Source organism: Dermacentor silvarum, chromosome 8 (genome assembly GCF_013339745.2).
Source record: "Dermacentor silvarum isolate Dsil-2018 chromosome 8, BIME_Dsil_1.4, whole genome shotgun sequence".
Lineage (NCBI taxonomy): Eukaryota > Metazoa > Arthropoda > Arachnida > Ixodida > Ixodidae > Dermacentor > Dermacentor silvarum.
The window spans coordinates 50,929,025-50,945,514 of NC_051161.1; the positions used below are offsets into that span (position 1 = coordinate 50,929,025).

The 16,490-nt window shown below is 46.4% G+C and overlaps 1 protein-coding gene across 1 annotated transcript; it reads left to right on the plus strand.

Moving 5' to 3' along the window:
- The first annotated feature begins 4,765 nt into the window (after nucleotides 1-4,765).
- On the plus strand, nucleotides 4,766-15,060 carry LOC125947655 (endothelin-converting enzyme 1-like). The gene is made up of 4 exons (XM_049672846.1): nucleotides 4,766-4,915; nucleotides 8,267-8,281; nucleotides 8,825-8,977; nucleotides 12,994-15,060. Exons 1-4 carry the CDS (start codon nucleotides 4,766-4,768, stop codon nucleotides 15,058-15,060), a joined length of 2,385 nt encoding a protein of 794 aa, XP_049528803.1.
- The last annotated feature ends 1,430 nt before the right edge of the window (nucleotides 15,061-16,490 follow it).

Here is a 16,490-nt window from a genome sequence, read left to right on the forward strand (position 1 = left end):
TAAGCGCCTTAAATAGTGTTTATGCTTGTGATGATGATTTAAATGCATAGATCGTGCCTACCAAGGGTGCTATTCTGCATGGACATTGTTAAATGCTGCCATAGTGTCAAATTCGCCATCTTGTCAGCTGTGATGGGTTGAGAGCGCTGCTACGGCTTCTCTGGTTGGCTCAAAATGCTTCCATTGCAAAATGTCCAGAATAGCGTCACAAACACGCATTTCATTTTGTGTCTCTCACTGCTGCTACACTTTCCTGTGCTCTGTTTTCTTCTATGCTTGCTCTCATGTTCGGCATTCCTTCAAAAGCAGCATAGTTCGATGGCCCTGTATATTATCGGATTACGCAAATCAAACAGTCGTAAACGTCATTTTATTGTGATTAGCCTTATTTGTGAATTTCATGCACTTTTTGGTATGCTGGTCGTCTCCAACATCTTTCACGCCAACTTGGTGCACAGGTTATGTGCCACTAGATACGTGCCCCAGTAGACAATTTGGGTATAGACAACACTTGGCCCATTGGGTATGTGCAACGAGACATGTTACACTAGGTATGTGAACACTCTTGGCCAAACTTCCAGATTGGGTATAGTCCACTGGGACTAGGTAGGTGCCCGGATGGACAGGCAGAACAACAGGCAGGAAGCGAAGAAATCTGCGACAGAAAACTTAGGAAGTCGACTACAGGGAAGGGGAAAAGTAGGCATTCGAAGCAGCGGGCCATGGAGAAAGAAGTAATGGGAACGTAATAGGACCTGAACCCTACACAAATTAAATGCACCAATTACATCAGCTGTGATGATAACTGATTCTCTAACTTTGTGTTCATTACTAACTGCTTCTGGTGACTCTGACGTCTTGAGAGCGTTTCATTCATTGGCACCTAGATACTTGGGAAGCGTCCGTTTACTTTGGGTATCTGACCAAAAAGGATTACTTCGAAATTAAATTGGCAGATTCCTTAGCCAAAGCTCCTATAGGCGGCCATATTCTTTCGTATTATCCTTTGTCGGGTTATGTCACAGCTGCTCATTTTCGTAGGTGTGTCATCGTGCAAGCAATGTCAGACTTTGCACTGACTAACTCCAGGAATTACCAACATCTTTTACATCCCTGGAGCAGAGAATTTTGCTAGACACGAAAAATGCAAGTGTTCATCAGGAGGCTACGCTGTCGCATACCGCCGTTAAAGGTCTATCGACACAGGTTTGGACTGGTTCCTTCACCGCTATGCTCATTATGTGGCGAACTAGGGACAATAGTGTAACGTGTCGTAGTTGGAGTAATACGACGGATTACAGCCGATTGTTTCGGGAACGCACACAGCTTTATATCAACTACATCGCAGCCATCTTGGAAGCTCCCCCTGCTCTCTACCAGGGTTGCCTTCCTACATTCTAAGAAGTGCTATGCATGGACGCTACAAATAGCTCATTTAATTTTGTCCTGTAGACATTTCACTATAGTAATAGAGAGGCTATTACAAACTCTGGTACGCAGTGTTGGTATAAGTTTTTCCGTACCTGCGATCCTGTCTTTTGGAGGAGCCTCTATTCTCGGTTTCAGTGACAGAAATGTTTGCTTGGCAGTTCAAAATTTGTTTACTGAACCCAATCGATCAGTCTGTTCAATTGATTCATAATTTTTAAATTATGCGTTTGGTGGTAACCTTATTCATTTTTAGTATCTTTATTTCCTCCCGCGCACTACATTTTATCTATAATTGGCAATTACTTATATATATATATATATATATATATATATATATATATATATATATATATATATATATATCCCCCTTTCTTGTCCGTTTCTCTTAACATCCTGATTCATGGCCAATCACCTAACAAGAGCATGCGCCAAAATTATTTGGGACTATAGAACAACAAGAACAACCAGAGCGCGCATTGCGCGAGTAGCGTGTATCTACAGAAAAGTCAAGAAGATAGCGGAAACTGAAAACTGAACAAGTCGGCTACACAGAATAGAATGATTTAGCGATACAGCGCGTCGCTACATTGCTCCAATGCTACTCACATTAACATCGCAGTTCATAAAGAGGTGACTTCTGCCTGAATTTTTTTTTTTTTTTTTTTTTTTTGCTTATACGATCCTTTACCAGCGTACTCGGTCCATCATCATCGCCAGCACGTGGCAGCGCGCTCAAGGCGCAGAAGAAGACGTTCACGCTGCGCGCGGTGCACGCGTCGTGCTCTTATAGGTTTGCTCCCGCAGAGATAACGTCTAACCCTTGCCGCGAAGCCTAACCGTTCTGGAGTCCCCGGAACTCGGCATCACTGCATCGCTGGTCCTTACGAGAAACAGGTAACCATGCGTCTGTTGCCACGTATCTGCATTACCATTTCTGTACTATATTACAGTGCATCTTCAGTGAACACAAGCCTCGGAGGAGGTGTTTAAAACGTCCCGCACTTTTCTGAGCGCTGGGAGGCGCGAAACGCGAAGCTAATTCGAATCGGCCATGTCGCGTTGTGTGCGTATACGCGTGGGGCTCTCTTCACATAAACGAAACGAAGCAGCGTTTTGCGCTCGATCAGTGTTCGAAAGGGATGTCGGGAACACTCGGGAGCATAGAGGCAACTCTGACACCACGATCGTTCCGCTATATAGCGTGGAAATGATGGTTAGTACATAGACTTGTCTTGTGGCTTCAAGCTTCCTTGCGAAGTTATTTATTACGCTTTATATTTTTCAACGATCTGCAAACATGGCGGCTATGTCACCTTGGGGAATAAGTAGCGTATGTGAAATAGCCTAAACTTCGAATTGCTGGCTTCAAACGGCTTTGCGCAACTTTGTAATTTTTTTTTAATTTCTTCGAGAGAAATGTTACCTTGTAAGTGCACCAGTTCGCAGTGTTTATGCATGTGCACAGAAACTTCCTGCATTCATGCGTTATGGACAATTTGATTTCTTGCAAATTTAGAAAGATAAACCGTAATAAATAACGCCATAGGAACGTCTGAATCCACAAGCCCGAAGATTAGAGAAATCCCGTTGTCCATCATTGGACATTCTGCACGAGAGCTTCTTCACGAGGGTTGGATGCCCCTTGAGCCCCAGAACAATGAACAGTAACGCCTTGTTACTGCGAATTGGTTTTATTGTTAATATCTGTTGGCATGTTATACTGAAGTTCATGCTCGTGTCTGGAACGTCGTTGACGACCCTGGTGTTGGCAGTAGTGACCCTCGCAAAAACAGTGAGAGCGCCAAAGGCGCACCGCGGAGCGGCAAATCTTAGCTTGCGTGCCCGCCGCAGACACACTGGCCAACCTACGACACCAAAAAGAGACCCTTCGCCATTACGGACTCTGTATCGGCCGCTATCATCTCGTTTGGACGGAAGCATAAAGGGCGGTTAAACGGGCGAAAAGCGCGTCGTCCTCCGCAGCAGGTATGTAGTGAGACACATGAGAAACAAAAGTCCTGAACAAACCGTACAACAGTCTCCAGAATTGATTACTTGTGGGTCGGCCACACGCGAGACATTTCTTGTGGCGTACTACCACCGTGCACTTCTGATAGCAGCTGAATGATCACAGCGCCAAAGTTCCCTTTGGTAATTTTAGTAGACAACCATGGGCGCTATCCCGTACATTGTTAAATTCTGCCACATTGCCGAACTCTCTGATGCTGGCATTTTGTGCTAGTCAGAGTGGACGTAGCAGCATTACGGGCCAACGAAAGCTGACAAGATGCCGAGTTCGACATCATGGCGGAATTTGACAATGTTCTGAACAACACCACCTTCCGGTTCAGGGCATCCATCTGCGAAAAGTCTTGCGTCATGGGTGGCAGGCTAGAACATACGTAGCAGACGGCAAGAGATGGCGCGAAACAACAATTTGAAAATGCCGACTTCCGTTGTGTTTCGTTCTAGCGAAGAAGCAACAGTCAACGTACTGTCCATCTTGAACGAGTCGGTTAGGGCGTCCGCTGTAGGAAATGTCTTTTTTTCATACACTGCGAATTATACGTTTCGTAAGATCTTATTGTACCATTCCGCTTTTCTTTTTCGCCTCTTTGTTTGGCGTAGTTAACATGTCCAAGAAGCCGCCGACGAGCGACGGGCAGGTCATCAAGGCCGAGGAAGCCACCGACCGTCGCCGTCCTAGGCGCCCGCATCGGGAGGACACGGACGCTCAGACCCCTGCTGCCTCTCACGCAATTGGCTACGAGAGCGAAATAGGGCCGGATCCTTCCACACGCACAGCGCAAATCGAACGCACGACAGCTTTGCCGAGCCGAGGACGAGGGACGCAGGGCAGCGACAATCGGCCGCACGAGCAGGTACCCAGCGCCGCGGCAGACACTGCGCTTCATTCCCGTCGCATTCGGCTCTCAAGCAAGACGCCGAAGAAGTCCAAGTATCAAACAGCGGACCCGCGATCGACACCTCGGCGGACAACAAGGCGAAGGTACCGAAAGGCGCCGACAATGCACGCAAGAAGCCGGGTTCGGAACACGACAGACAGACGACCAAGCACAAAGGCCAGGCAGGCCAAGACGGGCTACGGGACCGACGAGTCAATCCCCCCGCCGAAGCCGGTGGCAGTGACGTTAACCCTGACCAGGCGCAGTCGGCCACGACAGCGGACAAGGTGGACGAGTTGTCGACCACGCAATCATATTTGGCGACCTTCTACACTCCGGCCACCACGTTAGCGACCGCTCTGGCCGTGCTGTCGGGCCCTGAGCAACAGTCACAAGTCGTAGGCAGCAGTCCCGGTGCTTTCTGCGCCATGTCTGCGGGTTCAACTGTCAAGAACGCTTCGGACCAACAGGGGCAGTCGTCGACGAATCATTCAGCCAACCAGGAGCAAACCAGTCCGGCTCCAGACGTTTGCAGAGCAAGCTCCTCTGGTGCAACTTCAGGGGAGATCGAGAAACAGGTAAGCGGGTCTGTTTCCCACGGCCCTAACCAACCTGTAGCCAAGGCGGTTGAGGAGGTTTCATCGATCATGAGTGAATCCCACTAATTAATCGGTTGTTCTGAGTGATCTTCGGTGCGCGGCGTTTTACTGCGAACCATACGTCCCCAAGGAAATGCGATACAAAGTTAACGACTAAAATCTTTGACAAAATTTAGCATCCTCCATACCACACGTTTTAACGCAGGTGAGCCGAAGCACTCAAAGATGGGGCTTTGTTTTCAGTTGGCAGACTATACGGTTGATATTTTTTATTTACTTAAGTACTGCCGGTCTGTAGTTCAGGCCTTAGGCAGGAGTGGGTATTAAATACATTACAAAGTAGTGTAACAAAAAAAAAAAAGATTGTGTAACAGAACATACGTCAAAATCCAATACATGCATAAGAACACAAGAGTTTGCTGTGACGTACACTTTGAGGAATATACACGTTAAATATAAGAAAGAGCAGCACAAGTTTTAAAATACAATCTTTGAAAAACACTAATGACGCAATTGAGTATACGTTCTATACAACACAAACCCTCACAAAAAACACGCCAAATGCGGTTTAATATTTAATAACCCATGTAGGTAAAATAAAAATGCAGGTATGAACAACACGAGTATTACATATAGGAATGATAAAATGGAGTAACGCAAGAACATGTTCAAGAACACGAGGCTGTGTAGTAATAGATTTACTGAATACCATGTGAAGCAGTATTAGTGGAAAGTTTACATTTCAAAACCTCTATGTGCACTCAAAAACACATCAATTGTTGGACTCGTGACCACATCTGGAGGCAGTACATTCCATTCGGAGATAGTGCGAGGAAAGAATTACTTTTAGAGTTTTGTTTTGCATCAGTATTCAGCGATTTTTCGGGGGTGGTAAGAACATGTAGTGCGAAAGGTTAGACGTTCGATGAGCGTGTTTTGGTCAATTTATAGAATGTCATTGTATAATAGGTAGAGAAGTTTTAGCCTCGCGTGATACCGCCGCGTCTTGAGTTGCTCGAGCTGGGCAACTGAGCGAAATTTCGAACTTCGAAGTTGTCATCTATGAGTGAATCGTTTATGCAAAGACGAGGCACTGATTTTTTCTGTGGTGTTAGATAACTCCAAAATTTGTCTGGTGATGACATCAAAAAGTTTTTCATGCGCACATTTTGAAAGTGGTCTTTTGCTTGTTTTATACGTCTTTTTAGGAAAACGCGCAACGCTTAAATCTTGTCTGCAATGGTCCGCGAAGGTTGCTGCTTCTGATTTTGACGAGCTTAATTAAGTTTACGTCCAATACGCGCGATATCTTTTGTCCTCCATGGCTTCAAGTTCCGCACTATCCTCCGTTTTTTCGGAACAAAGTAATTTATCCATCGCAACACCAAGTCTAAAAAAAAAAAAAAAAAACACCATAACTGTTCAGCGGAGGTATTGCCGGTGTCGCACAGAGTTGTGAAAGTGGAAAATGAACTATCTAGACCATATAATATTTCAATATCGTTAGCGCTCGCAAACATCGGAATTATTGCTTCCTTTTTCTCGAGTTTTGAATTGAAACACACTTCCATTGTTAAACTTACTATCTTATGATCTGATATACCTTCAAACACCTGCACAGAAGAATTTCGGCAAAGCAAGTTGTTACTAACGATAAAAAGATCCAAAATAGATCGTCTATCATTATGAATACGGCAGTAGCGGACCCAGGATCTCTGCTAGGGGGGGGGGGGGGGGGGGTTGACAGTTTGTCAATGCCATCTGAACAGTACTAATTTCAATATCCTCACGGGAAATTGTCAAAAAAATGCACTTTTTGCGAGTGTGCAGACGATTGCGCGTCTTACATCTTAGTTGCAGTACTCAAATACGCAAGGAAAGAAAAGTGGTTAAACAAAAGGGGGGTGGGGGTTAAGTCGGCCTCAGGGGGGGGGGGGAGTCACAACCCCCCCCCCCCCCCCCCGGTCGTTGCGCCACTGGAATACGGGTGGGTTTCTTAACGAGTTGTCAGATTGTGCGAGAGCAGCAGATCCACAAACAGTTGGGAATTGCTAGCCAGAGCCTCAGGAAAATCATTAGACCAATTTATTGGGGGAAAGTTGGTCACCTGTTAGTAATAAATTACAAGAACGAAAATGTTCTGAGCACAAAAATTCATTGAGCTTTTCTACAAATGCATTGTCGCGATTCGGGGGGCGGTAAAATACCGCGACAACTAAATGAAATTCATCGAGAAATACTTTAACTGTAACACTTTCTAGGTCCGGTATATCAGGTAATCTGGATGCGCGTAATGATTCGTTGATTAGTATTGCAACGCCGCCTCACGCAGATGATGACGTAGAAGGGGGGTGGTGTCGAGATGGTGTCAATCCAGTACGAAAGTTCGTCTGCGCAGCCTCCGTCAAGACGCACAGGGGCGATTAGACACTGTGATTCAACCACTGCACCGGCCGTCCATGTTGTCGCAAACAGAAGCATCTGCATGAAAAGTAGCAAGGGATTCATGATGAACTTGACCGACGACCTGCATGCCGACGTGCCCACCGCTTTCAACGCCTTGGCACATTACAGTGGTGACGCAGGTCACAAAAGATTGTAATCCTTTGTTTGCATTTATTCCGCACTAGACATATTCCATACAAAGTCAACAAGCCTCTGCTCACGATAGGAGAGATCGATTTCATGTTCTGGATGTGTAATCTACCTGTCTATCAGGCTTCGTCAACTCAATATTTCCTTTACGTTTGTGCTTTAATGTACGATGAGTTTTTTTCTTATTTTTTGATAGTCATAAACACAGTCACAAGGGCACAGAAAAATGTGCTTAGTCTTTTGATAGGAACGCTTTTGCTGAAGACTGCAATATTTTTCGGCTCAGCTGTAGCACCGCGTCGTAGCTGTCGTATGTGTCATTCATCTGTCCCGATTATATTAACATATCCAGTGGTGCGCCGATATCAAAATCGAAAGCCATTTGTTTCTATATCCAGTTGATGTCATTTTAATAATCGCATGACACATGTCACATTTTAATAATCGCATGACACAGAATGTGGAGGTTTGAAATGATCAACAGTGGGCGAGTTAACAAGCGACGCCTCAGCACGGAGCCAACGTTTCAGCAACTGGACTTGCCGTTGTCGGGGCTCTCTGCCCGGCACCCGCGTTTTGACAAGGAGAAGTACCGTCTTCGCCAGGGCACAGGGCGATGACGTAGCCGCGGCCTGAATCCTGCAAAAACACAACTCAACCGTATGCCCAATATTCAATAATCATACGTAAACATGTGATGGTCCCATATAAAAACCCGCATGTTCTGCCTCGCAGGGTGTACTGGTTTTGGTGAGTTCGTAGCATTCCATGGCGGAAGGCTTTCGCGGGCGAGGTAACGGTGCCAAGAGAAGAGATCGACACAAGCGCGAACTTTTAACTGAAATTTTGTTATCGAGCAGGGTATCTGTGGGAAATGCCCCACATGTCATGAGATGAACCCGTGTGTTTTCATATATCATGGGTCATTGAAAAGATGATATATTGGAACATACCCGCTTTTATATTAAACCCCCATAGTATGTTCATATTTTGGATATTAGGTTTACAAGGAATACGCATGTTTCCTTTTTTTAGTTAGATAGATGGAGCAAAGGTTTCGTCCGGCAGATAGCCTCAGCGCGACGACAACGCTGTTTTCCTTTGTCTGAACGCTGGCTTTTGTCTGACGTTTCCCATTTTTTCGCCCTGAGTAGACCACGACCCACGTAAATCGTGTGTCAAAGATGCGTGTCGTGCTTCTCTAGCGATAGCACCGAAAATCTAACTCGCGGTAGCTCCCGGACAGCTTTATAAAACATTTCAACCTTTTCTTGTTTTGTTTTACTGAACCAGGAACCAGCGAAGGCGCCAGGGGGCACCACGAGCGCAAGCGCCGCCGACCAAGTTTGCTTTGCAGCGAGCTCCTCTGATGTCCCTCAAAAAGGCGCCAAGTCTGCCCCGCCAAGCTCGCCCACCTCCAGGACGTTCAAAGAAATTGCCGCAATCGTGAGTGAAGTGACTGAACCTGGCTTATCGTTTGTTCTGGTTTACAGTTGGTGCAAGGCTAACTGCGCAATGTGTACGGCTTTGCGCTGGAAACACGAATCGACTCGTAATGCAGAGCTGACAATGGTGCAACAGTCAATGTCAAACATATGCATGTCCTATGTTCCAGAAGAATAAAGGTAACTGAGAGGCTCGATTATAATATCGTCAATCACATTAAACCAAGAATAAGGCAATAACGAGTGACAGTGAAGCTGAATTCATTGACTTTCTTATCTGTTGGCATAATGTGGTTCTTAAATCCAAAGTAAGATCTCTCATAAGCAGAAGTCGTAAAAATGTGCCATTCGAAAATACATCGAAGGGGCTTTGTTTCTCATTAAAGAAACTTTTCATCCATCAAGGGCCGTATAGGAAACATCCACCTTCGAGAAGCGCTGGGATTCGATGTTGATTGGGGGGGGTCGAGATAAGATAACTGGTTAGTGGTCGAGATAAGAAAGGTGTTACGTCGGCGCGGAAGACAGACACAGGCTGGTACCGAGGCGAAGACCGTTTTAGTCAAAAGACAACCGGCTTATATGCAACCGCTCGATAGGGGTTACAGTTTAGCCACGAGCGGCTACGACAACGCCCCTTGGGGGCGGATGGCTTTGGTTTCGAAACCGAAACCGGTATATAATATCATCCCCCTCTTTTTTGAAACAGAGCAGGGAAAAGGAGAGAACAGTTATACATTCCTTGATAAAGGCAATGAGTTGACATTATACGTGTTTTGAAGAAAAGCAAAACAATTGTTGTTTGGAGAACATTGAACAATCAATGTTCTGTAGTATACAATCCTACCAGACTTCGCTAGACTCCCCCTCCCCCCCCCCCCCCCCATAAAAAAGAGACTACTTATTTCGGACATGACAAAGTTTGCTCTGCACTCTGTAAATATTTTTTGATCACCACACGCCTGCTAAAATATACAAAAAAGTGCACTGCACACACAAAAACACATACGAACCCATGGTCAGATTCACATGCTCAAGGAAACGGAATGAATAAAATAAAAACGTACTCATGGTCATAACACGCTGTAAACATTTTTTATACTTCAAAAAACAAAATAACTTAGGTGGCGCGGTTTCTTCCGCTGCCCTTTTGAACGCCGAGGCAACTGCGGCATACGAAGAGCGGGCTCAGGACCCTCGATAGGGGTTACAGTTGAGCTTGTGTGCTCAGTGGCACACCCACCGGGCATAGCAGGGTGCGAAGGACAAGATTCAAAGGAGTCTGAAGACTCACTAACGCGCTCCTCAGGATCAGCTGGGAGCGAACACTCCTTTCTAAAAGCATGGGAGCACGAAGGCTCAGGTACATACCCGTTATTGAAAGGGAAAAATGCATAGGGACTGGGCACACCAGTCGTTCGTTGTGAAAGTGCCTGCAGTGAACCATCTCGTGCAGTTGCACGCCTATCAGGCGAATCAAAGGCTACATTTTGGCTGGGCGCCACAGCCGGACGTGTGGTGCCCACACTGGTGCCTGAACACTGGTGCCTGAACACTGGTGCCTGAACACTGGTGCCTGAACACTGGTGCCTGAACACTGGTGCCTGAACACTGGTGCCTGAACACTGGTGCCTGAACAGAATCTTCAGATTCTATGAAGATCTCGGCAGTCGATCCTGTGAGCGGTACATTTTGACCGGGCACGTCAGTCGGAGTACGAACACGTATCTTATCACCTTGCTTTCTAGCTAAAGATATTACTGCTGGTATGGTTCTTCTTCTTTCTGGGGTTTTACGTGCCAAAACCAGCTCTGATTATGAGGCACGCCGTAGTGGAGGGCTCCGGAATAATTTCGACCACCTGGGGTTCTTTAACGTGCACTACAACGCAAGCACACGGGCGTTTTTGCATACTGCTGGTATGGGAATAGCTACCAAGGTATACGAATTTCATATGAAAAGGACTGAGAGCTTTGCTGCTGTAACAAATGAGGATTGACAGGCAACCGGCTGTTCTGATTTCGATTAATGCTTTTCTCCGCATGCACAAGGACCAATTTGGAAGCGTTCCAAGTGTTACCATCACTCAACCTAAGTGCATAAGACGCAACCTTAGACAGTACTGTAAAAGGACCTTTGTATTCATGCCGTTTTCCTGGCATGCGCCGGGCTCGTTACAGTTACAGTATAGATATAGAGGTTTTAATGTAGAGAGAGACTTAGACAAAATCATCATCATCATCACCATCAACAGCCTATATTAGACAAAATGCTATGCTACAATAGATGTAGTGAAACCTGCTTAGCCAAGTATCGATCGAAGGGGTGCCAACAAAAATCATCCTGTAAGTACCTAAGTATGCAGTGATGGCTTTTTTCAACGAGCGTCGCTCTAGTTGCGCATACCGAATCTGCTCCTTCAGCGTCCTATTAAATCGCTCTACCTGTCCATTACCTTGTGGATAATAGATGGAGGAACACAGATGCTTAATCCCTCGCTCTGAAAGAAAGGTCTCAAACTGCTGAGGTTAGAATTGTGGACCATTGTCCGTTACAATGGGTTGAGAGAAAACCCTCTACGCTGAAAACTGCAGACAGAAAGGGCATGACAGCGTCCGAAATGACCTCGAGTGCAAAACAGACTTCGAGCCATTTTGAATAATAATCGATTATTGCTATTGCAAATTTGCCGTCAGAAGTTTGAGGTAAAGGAGCGACAATGTCCATAGCTAACTTTTTCATTGCCTTTTCCGGAAAAGGAACTGGCTGTAGCGGAACACAGACTGGTTTTGCAGACTTATCTACATACTGACAAATGTAAAAACTTCGAACTGAATTTTCAACCTGTTTGTCCAAACAAGGCAGCCAATACCGTTCTCTAAGCTGCTGCTTAGTTCGAACTATTCCTGGATTAGAAATTAGAAATTTTTTTGAAATTAGAAACGTTAATATTTATTGTTACATTTCGTCTTACATAGCAAAAATACAAAAAAACGTTATCTAACCTTGCTATAAGCCTATTTATTGTTATGATATCAGAGGATGTACGATTATTGTTTGTATAATCAAATAAAAAAATAAAAAAATATTTATTTGTCGCAAGAAATATTAGTATATACAAAAGGTCCCATAGCACAAGGCTGAAAGGGGACCTCCTATCAGAAAATTGCATGTTGATAAGTACAACAAAATGGCAACTAAAAAGCATTAAGTAATTATTGATAGTAATAAAAACAACGCAAACCTTCAATAAGAAATGCCAGTAAAATGGTAACAAAACAACGTTCAGTAATTATACATAGCTATGATAGAAGGATAGTTCTCATGTGCAAGTTGTATACTTGCTTCTAAGGACACTGGCATAGCAAGGCGTTCATCGCGAAAGACCAATCCGTCAACTTAAGAAAGCTCGTCCTTAACTGCAAAATAAGGTAATAATTCAGAAGGGGCAAAGCCTTCTTCATGGGCTCCCTGGGAGCGGATGACCTTGGTTTCAAAACCGAAACCACTATATAACAGCTACGTTTCGATTATTGGGGGGGGGGGGGGGGGGGGGGCACAGAAGATATCGCTTAAGGCCGGGCTCGTTACAGGCGTAAGTTGCAATATAGATATAGATGTTTTAATGCAGAGAGAGTTACACAAAATTATCATCATCAGCAGCAGCCTATATTAGACAGAATGCTATGCTGCAATAGATTTAGTGAAACCTGCTTAGCCACGTATCGATCGAAGGGGATGCCAGCAATAATCATCATCATCCCTTCTTAGAGTAAGAGGATGAAGAATAGGTAAAATGCAACAAAATTGATCTGAGAGGGCGAAAAGGCAACACGTGTTACATGCGCATTACCTCTTGTGGCAATGTGATATGCCTGTCGCCACGCTTGATAAACGGAAAGCTTCTATCTCTGTGTGTAAGCGTGCAAATGTGTTTTTGAGATCGTATCTACAAGCGGTTTTACGTGAGTTTAACTGAACACGCTCATTACAGCCTAAATCTGCGCGTGCGTGCAGCTCTCCATGTCGCCCTTGAGGCTTCCTGGAATGAAGAAAGACGACAGAATCGGGATGAGTGTCCTCACTATCGTCGCGATTGCTGTGACTGTCGCCAGCATCCTCGGCGTCATTGGCTTCTTGATCGCAACCCGCCACAGCGGCATAAAGCTGAAGGACTACTGCGACACGGACGGCTGCCTGTACCATGCTTGGATGCTTACACGCAAACTGAACCATAGCATCGACCCGTGCGACGATTTTACCGGGTACGTCTGTTCCGCCTGGGCACCGTCGGGCGTGTACAGTGAGCAGGCCAAGTCGCCAATAGACGGCATCCTGTACGCTCGGTTCATCGGCTTCCGAGAAATGCTCGCCAAAGGCACTCGCCTGCTGCCAGTTGGAGAGAAGGCCCGCGCCATGCACGATGCCTGCATGGATTCCGCAGCCGAAGCTGCTGCCAACATGGAAGAGTTTCGGCGCCTTATGCAGGCCATGAAATTAAGCTGGCCGGAACCACCCGGCAAAGATTCGAATGCCCTCGGCCTCTTGCTTTCGCTCGCATTCCAGTGGCAGATACCGCTGTGGCTCATGATCAACACGCCCACGCTGCAGAAGACCGATTGGCGCCTGAGCATTAGACCAGGGGAATATATACCGTTGCTAAAGAACCAGCACGTCAGCGTGACGAGAGGCGATGGGTACGTCGGATACTGGATTGGGTTCTACAACGCTTTTCGTACCAAAACCAGTACTCCTTTAAGCAAACCCCAAATAGAAAGCGTTGCTGACGCAGAGGCTCGCATACTTGAGCAACTGCACAAGGCGTTTTTCTCGAAGAAGAAAATCCCGGCCGTGTTGCCGCTCGCAGTCATAGGGAACTTCACCGCTCCTGTCTCCTCATCGGAGTGGCTGGAGCAGTTGTCTCTGAACCTGGCGTTCAGCCCCAAGTTCGTCGCGAACGACCGAATTGCCGTGAGTGACACGGGCTTTCTGGCGGCGCTGGGAGGCCTCTTCGCGAACTATACCCACGAAATGCTAACAGGACAGCTGTCTTGGCTCTTCGTTCAGGCTTACGCGCCCATATCGGATCGGAAGCTGCAGACGGTTCGTTACGGCGACACGTGGGAGGCGGACATGTACAGGCCCATACTGTGCGCCCATCAGGTGGAGTCCTCCATGAAGATGCTGGTCTTCGCGCTCAACTACGTTTCCGGCTACACTCAGCGGGACACCAAGTTCGTCAATGCTGGCCTCAGCAGCCTGATCTACGCCGCCTCCAGAAAGATCAACAGCTCGGGATGGCTCGACGAAGAGAGCAAGGCGCGCGCTGCGAGGAAGATAGATTCCGTGCTAACGTTCCTCTGGCCGGCAAACCAATGGATCCGCAATGAATTCCTCAGTTCTCTCTACAATGACTACCCGAGCGAGGAAGTAACTTTTGGCGATTACTGGATAAAGGCGCGCTTCGCCTTGGCGAAACACGACAGGACAGCCGAGTTCGAGGCTACGTTGAACCTGCCGAGTAACATTCCGCCACCAAACTTTGGGTACGACTACGTCACCAACAGCGTCGCATTGCCTATCGGCATAGTCGACCGGCCGTTGTACTACGGGGACGGAAACAAGGCTATGTTCTACGGCGGCCTCGGGTTCCTCGTGGCATTGCAGATAGCCGCTGCGCTGGACAGTGTGGGCATCACCTGGGACGCGGAAGAAAGGAAAGTCGGCTCTATCATCGCGAGCGACGCGTCGATGAAGGCTTTCGAGGCGAAAGACGGCTGCCTCGAGGACCAAGGCATCAATAGCATATTCCCCGAAGTGCCGGCGCTGGAAATTGCTTACGCCGCGTTCCAGCGCGCCGTTCGGAGTGACAAGGACGGCGTACCGGCACTGCTAGGTTTGTCGCCGGACAAGGTGTTCTTCATGACCCTGTGCTACATGGCCTGCCATACGCTGGACGCGAAGAACGCTTTCGGTGCCGACTGCCACAAGGCAGTGCGCAACTCGCCAGCTTTCCAAGCGGCATTCCGTTGTCCCAGCGGCTCAAAAATGAACCCGACGAGAAAGTGCAGTTTCTTCGACTGACGCGTTGTGAGAACCTTTACGTCAGAACGTGCCTTACGTTCTTCGCACGAAAACTTCTTTATATACTGTTCGTCTATCTTCAGGGTTTATATGTGTATTCTCTTATGCTAAGTGTTGTGTTAGAGTAGTCGAGTTGCTAGATAGAGAATTCGAATGTATTCTCTCACTCAATTTCTGTGTCTATCGTTTTTTAGCGCTTTTCTTAACGATGTTCGGTACGTTCAGGTTGACCAAGGCACCAGCGAAGTTCAAGGAATAACGTGCACGTAGTTTTTTTTTTTTTTTATTGCGAACATAATTTTTTTTTCTTTTGTGTGATCAAGGGGGCGTGTCTGAACCAAACATGGTTTCCTTGCTCTCCTTTACATGAGTGTGCATTCATTTTCGCAAAGGATGCTGCTTCTATGAACTGGTTTGGCCACAAAGCAACCTTCTAATTCGCTCCAAGTTTAACTGCTTCCACACTGTGCAGCATTTTTGCTCGTTTTATAGTGATGTCTGACCATAGAATGCAAGCACATAAAGCGCCGGCGTAGTTTGGATTGTGATTTTGAATCCCAATGTAACAGACCCCCATCTTGTGTAATGTAACAGATATAATGCAACGTAATGCAACGGACCCCGTTCTTGGTTTTAGAGCCCATTTTGGCTTGAACTATATCCGTGATCGTCGTTTCGAATTGGTGTTATTCACTAACAGGGACTAAGGCATAAGCGGACTAATCATATATATTTGACACATGTTTGCGTATTTCGCTTTCGCCCGCGTGCTGACATGAACTGGTGCTGAGTTTCGACCGCGAACTTTTTTTTTACACCCAAAATATTCGAAAGCATATTTTACGGCACACTTCTAGCATAAATTGCGGAACTGACGTTTAAATTTTGCTGAAACTTTCCGACCTTAAATGTGCGTTGACTTGTCAACGGGCCGCAAACGTTTATATAAGGTATAGGACGTTCGCGCTTCGCCTCGTCCAAAACGTACACGTCCAATTAATGGCGGAGGAAGTGCAGACCGAATATCTACACGAAAGTATACGTTGCCAAAAGTCTGCGATGTTGAAATATCCAAGAACTGTAGCCGCGTGCATTTCCTGTTAAGCCCCCGATTAAAGTAGGTAAAACCTCGTATGCAAGCCTACGCGCTCCCCATGTCATCTTTCAGGGAAAAAAGTACTTGGATTCACAAGTCGCCGATTGTCCAAAAGCAATGTGAAATAAGATAACGAATCGGTCGATAAAATAAAGTCGAGTGCACGTTACCCTCAAACATAGCACACATTCACAATGAGGGCCCACACTGCTTTGATGATTGTGATGAGAGAGGGAGAGAGAAATAACTATTGACGAAAAATAGGGTTAAGGGGACCGGAGGGTGGGTCCTTAGTGCAGGATTCCAGTGGCCACCGCTACGCGCCGTGCCTGGT